Source organism: Bombina bombina, chromosome 6 (genome assembly GCF_027579735.1).
Source record: "Bombina bombina isolate aBomBom1 chromosome 6, aBomBom1.pri, whole genome shotgun sequence".
Taxonomy (NCBI): domain Eukaryota; kingdom Metazoa; phylum Chordata; class Amphibia; order Anura; family Bombinatoridae; genus Bombina; species Bombina bombina.
In genome coordinates this window covers 699,826,159-699,832,158 of record NC_069504.1, presented here as the reverse complement: position 1 = coordinate 699,832,158, position 6,000 = coordinate 699,826,159, and the positions used below count along the sequence as shown (strand labels likewise).

At 38.5% G+C, this 6,000-nt stretch overlaps 1 protein-coding gene across 1 annotated transcript in view; it reads right to left on the bottom strand.

Annotated features, from left to right (window-relative positions):
* The window catches only part of KANSL3 (KAT8 regulatory NSL complex subunit 3), a 311,300-nt gene that overhangs the window by 73,680 nt on the left and 231,620 nt on the right, over positions 1-6,000 (bottom strand). The window contains exon 16 of the mRNA XM_053717821.1: positions 3,883-4,059. Within this exon, the coding sequence (XP_053573796.1) occupies positions 3,883-4,059 (177 nt within the window). The remainder of the gene's footprint in view (positions 1-3,882; positions 4,060-6,000) is intronic.

The following is a 6,000-nucleotide window of genomic DNA, read 5'->3' as shown; positions in this document are numbered from 1 at the left end:
AGTATAATGCTCTCCAGCGGGAGATGTGGTCTACTTCCAGCGCAGACCAGAGTGGGTTAGCTGAGTGTACCGATGAAATGGATGGCAGTTTCCTCCCTATTGTTGCTTCAGACAGCCCACATGTTGATTTTCACCTCATGGGAGATTATGGCATCGGTGTGAGTCATGACAAGATAGATTATCGCTACAAACTTGCTCTGGAGGACTACAGCCAGGACACTCAAGTTTCCTTAAACCAAATAGGCCTCCTCTACGGGTTTGGTCTAATATCTCCATTACCCTTATTGCAAGAAATGGGGGTCTATGGCTTGATACCGGTAAACAACCTGAAGGTCTTCACCAAGCTCGTTGTGGCTCATATCTGCTTTTTTCAATTGCTAAGGGTTGGCATAGGCTAGCACTGGGGAGAATACTCTCTCATAGACATAGAGGACCTTTTTTTCTGTGAACATTGCAGTTTTTTATGCCTATTATTACAGTCTCACCTCTCTTTTGACAACTTTGACTATATGGGGATTGAGTTTATAACTGATTGTTCCATTTTAGTCTATTATATACATATTCCCTAAATGCTTGCTATGTTGTCACCAATACAGACATGGGTGAAGATGCATTATATAAGTTATATCTCACTGAAGAAATATCTATTACACTACACATATATTTAGTTTAACACAGGGTATAGTCACATTATACAACCCACACTGATATATACCTATAGAAGTCTATGTTAACATTCTTATGTTTAGAGGTTCTGTTCGCTAAAACTAAAAAACTTGCAAACCTGGAGTATTTCCCTGCAAGATCAGTTAACAAGAGAGGAAATTTCATTCTTTATTTAGCCCCAGATTGCCCCTGTCTTCAGATGCTACTTATGTTCGATGGTCCTTTATACCATATTTCTTGCTCAGCACTGTATATTCTGTATACTAGGGTTGGAACTTCATTGTGGCCTTGGGGTATAGGTGTTATCTATTTTCTTGTGCTTTATAGCACTTATGTATCATAGCGTTATAGTATGTACACCGTCTAGTATGTTTCTTTCTAGCAATCAGACACTCTTCAGCATATTCCTATATTTGTGATAGGTGGCCATATTTCTCAAGACATTATGTTTGGTTTACTTGTGTTTTAGGCTGAGTTCAGTATATGGGTTATTGTTTACTTATGTAATTGAAATTCACCAATTATGGCTCACTTTCTCAGCTTACCACACATCTCACACATTGACTATTATAGTCCCATAACACACAATCCTATATTCAAGTGTTTATTATTGGACTGTAACTAGTGTGTATATCATAAATGGGGAACTGCCTGCGGCTGGGACAGTTTACTCATGCTTCTATTTTTAAATATAGTCAAACCACCCTATAGGTCTTCTTACTAACAATATCTCAGGCCTTAAAACTTAGCTTTACACCTAGTATTATGCATTTAGAGTATAGCATGCCTGTCTCCTACAATCCCAATAGCTTGTACACTCTTCATAGCAGAGGATTTAAAGCAATCTTCTTCAAGGTTAATCAATGTTATATAATTATATACCTAATATGAGTAGTTTTCTGATATACTTGTGGGTTTGCCCTGTGCATACCAACATAAATTATGTTATATATATATTTTCATTGTTTAGGTTATCTCGATCGGCTCCGTGTTCCCCCCTAAGGGTTTTCCCTTAGTATTGTTTTTTTTTCCTCACCCCTTTTGGTGATTATTCCGCGGTATTTACCCGCTCATGGTATTAACCTTATTTTATAACTATTTAATGAATACTAATAGTATAGTTAATATCTCATACAGTACCCTTCAGGGAAAATTTTACTTTTCATTCATGATAAGTTTACTATGCTTTCCAAGTCAAAATATCATTCTAATAGGTAGTAACTTTAGATAATAGGGTACCATAGTAGTATCTTATAAAAAAGAAAATCACAAGGTATCAATGTAAACTCTGCAATGTATATATCTATGACAGGCTAATAACGCAAAATGATATGTTGGACGTACAAATGCTGTCATGATCTACTTTCATTATTAGACATGTTTTTTTTATGTATCTTATATTTATGGCTATTGTCTTGCTAAATACCTTAATAAAAAACTTTGATTAAAAAAAAAAATATGTGAATGATCTAACACCAGTATGGTATTAATAGTCACAAACACCTCTTAGCATTCAAATAGGAAAAAAAGTTTTTATTTAAGAAATTTTCCTCACACCTCTATACCTCAGGCTGAGTTAAGGAGTCTTACCACACTGAGGCCGGAGTTGCCACTATAAAACAGCAAAGGTTATCTGCTTTTATCAGATCCGCTGTCAGAGTAGGTTGTCAGATTTGGAAAGCTTAGTGATCAAACCGAAGCTAGCACAGAGATATGTAACAAGATTGCAAGGTCTAACTCGCACCGCTCCACATATTTAAGACGGAAGAGAGGCGAGTCACATGATCGGACTAAAAAAGAAAACTGTGTCACTGAAAAAGCGCACGTTTCTGTCCAACCTGAGAAAAAAAACTTAAGTACTCGGCTCTACATCATGCTCCCAAATAAAGAAAGATCCTTTTCACCCTATGATATTTCCAAATATGTTCCTAATAAACCCTTCAGCCAGTCTCTCCAAAAAAACTAAGGATAAAAATTATTAACCTCTTAACGAGTGTCCCCCATCAAGCATCACATATGTCAGTGCCTACCAAACTGCCCAAGTATGAACCTAACTATAAGGTCTTGTCCCAGGAATTGATCCATAAGAGGAATTAACCTCCAAAGTGCTGTCCTTCAATACCTAGAAGACAAATGCACTTACCTGTGGATCCAGCTGCAGGGCAGGAACAGCTTCTTAGGTGTGATAGATACTCCACTCTCTATCAGGGATCTAAAGAAAAAAAAAGAACAGAGTAACCAACCCTGACTTTCTATGAAGGGGTAGCAAATGCAATAATGTTAGAAATAAAGCAAAGACAACCTCACCTTTTTCTAACTGCTAATAGGCACCATTACTCTTACTAAAGAGATTGGCATGGACACAGCATTGCCCCAATCCTTGCTTGCAGGGAAAAGTACCCATAAAAGGATTAAATATCTTCAGACACCATCTTCGCACATCCTCCATTGACAAAGACAAAGAGAATGATTGGGGATTATGAGTAAGGGAAGTTACACTTAACAGCTTTGCTGGGGTGCTCTTTGCCTCCTCCTGCTGACCAGGAGTTGAATATCCCACTAGTAATTGGAATGAAGTCATGGGTTTCATGGGTTTCATGTCCCTTTAAAGTTCATTATGGTTGAACAAAAGATGCAGACACTAGTCTTAAAATGATGTACTCTAATTAGAACATGTAATTTGTCTACCCTAATGCCCTTAAAAATAGTCTACTGTAAATTGTGTTTACTGCCCTTTACAACGCCCTCATTAAAGTCATTAAAGGGACATGAATTCAGATAGAACATACAAATTTTAATCTACTTGTATTATAAAATAACTTCATTTTCTAAGTATCCTTTTCTGAAGAAGCAGTAATGCACTGTTGGTTGATAGCTGAACACATCAGGTGAGCAAACGACAAGAGGCATATATGTGCAGCCACCAATCAGCAAATAGCTCCCATAAGTGCATTGCTATTTGTGAGCCTACCTAGGTAATCTTTTTCAACAAAGGGTATGAAGAGATTGAGGCAAGTTAGATAATATAAATAAATTGGAAAGCTGTTTATAACTGGATGCTCTATTTGAATCATTTAAATTAAATCTTGACTTTACTGCCCCTTTAACAATTGTGGCTATGAAGCAAAGTAATGTTTTCCTGCTTCTTTCTTCACAAAAAGCAAGATTAATTAAAGCAATACATGGTAAAGTCCTAACAGTACAAGCAAAACTAACCTTCGTGGGGACTGGTGGTGCCTCCTGCTGCTTCACCATGGGACACAATGGTCACTTTAATTTTAGCTCTCTTGGAAGGTTTGATGCCACTTGCACTTCCTGGGCTGGGTGGTCTCTTTAATTGTACTCTGTTATCCTCCTTCTCAACAGAGTCTGAATGATCAGATGAGACTGGTACTGAAAAACAATAGTTTAGAAACATCACAAAGATGCTCTGTGGGTGATAAAATGCAAGAGATAATGTTCTCATAATAAAACTAATAGCATGGAATAACCTGAAACATTTTGTTGTTTATTGAGTGTACTTTTTCCTTTGAGTTAACGGATCGCTACTGAACTCCGATGGTCTATTATGCATATGGCATCACCTAGGAAGCAATAGTTAAATACTGAGGACTATGCAACATAATTATTAATGATCATCTGGAGCTAGAGTATCGATGGACTTCCTAAAATGTGACCTCACACTGTCATTCCTCCCTCAGTTAAAGCATTTCCATATAATATCCCCAAAGCAACTAAAGTAAAAAAAACTTAGTTAAGCAAGTAAAGGTCAAGATGAACCAATGGATGACTAATGCTTTGGAGAAAATGTTCAGGCAGGAGTCATGCTTGGTCATAATTTTCACAGCTCTTAACTAAACCTTTGCAATCTGGCAATTTTCTATGTGTGATAATAACAGGAAGTGCCTGAATGTCTACAACTGGGTCCTGTGATTTGAATACCAATTGGCTTATAGACAACTCACACAGAAAAAGTTTTTTGTGCCAGCACGGGAACAACTATTTTTTTTTTATTTTTTTTAAAAAAGCACTGTAATACATTTGAAGCATTTCATTTTAGATGGAGCAGATATTTTGTTTTCTTTTTTTTAGTATTATCTCCCTGTGACCTATAATGGAAACCTATGATTTTATGAACATATATACAGGGAGTGCAGAATTATTAGGCAAATGAGTATTTTGACCACATCATCCTCTTTATGCATGTTGTCTTACTCCAAGCTGTATAGGCTCGAAAGCCTACTACCAATTAAGCATATTAGGTGATGTGCATCTCTGTAATGAGAAGGGGTGTGGTCTAATGACATCAACACCCTATATCAGGTGTGCATAATTATTAGGCAACTTCCTTTCCTTTGGCAAAATGGGTCAAAAGAAGGACTTGACAGGCTTAGAAAAGTCAAAAATAGTGAGATATCTTGCAGAGGGATGCAGCACTCTTAAAATTGCAAAGCTTCTGAAGCGTAATCATCGAACAATCAAGCGTTTCATTCAAAATAGTCAACAGGGTCGCAAGAAGCATGTGGAAAAACCAAGGCGCAAAATAACTGCCCATGAACTGAGAAAAGTCAAGCGTGCAGCTGCCAAGATGCCACTTGCCACCAGTTTGGCCATATTTCAGAGCTGCAACATCACTGGAGTGCCCAAAAGCACAAGGTGTGCAATACTCAGAGACATGGCCAAGGTAAGAAAGGCTGAAAGACGACCAGCACTGAACAAGACACACAAGCTGAAACGTCAAGACTGGGCCAAGAAATATCTCAAGACTGATTTTTCTAAGGTTTTATGGACTGATGAAATGAGAGTGAGTCTTGATGGGCCAGATGGATGGGCCCGTGGCTGGATTGGTAAAGGGCAGAGAGCTCCAGTCCGACTCAGACGCCAGCAAGGTGGAGGTGGAGTACTGGTTTGGGCTGGTATCATCAAAGATGAGCTTGTGGGGCCTTTTCGGGTTGAGGATGGAGTCAAGCTCAACTCCCAGTCCTACTGCCAGTTTCTGGAAGACACCTTCTTCAAGCAGTGGTACAGGAAGAAGTCTGCATCCTTCAAGAAAAACATGATTTTCATGCAGGACAATGCTCCATCACACGCGTCCAAGTACTCCACAGCGTGGCTGGCAAGAAAGGGTATAAAAGAAGAAAATCTAATGACATGGCCTCCTTGTTCACCTGATCTGAACCCCATTGAGAACCTGTGGTCCATCATCAAATGTGAGATTTACAAGGAGGGAAAACAGTCCACCTCTCTGAACAGTGTCTGGGAGGCTGTGGTTGCTGCTGCACGCAATGTTGATGGTGAACAGATCAAAACACTGACAGAATCCATGGATGGCAG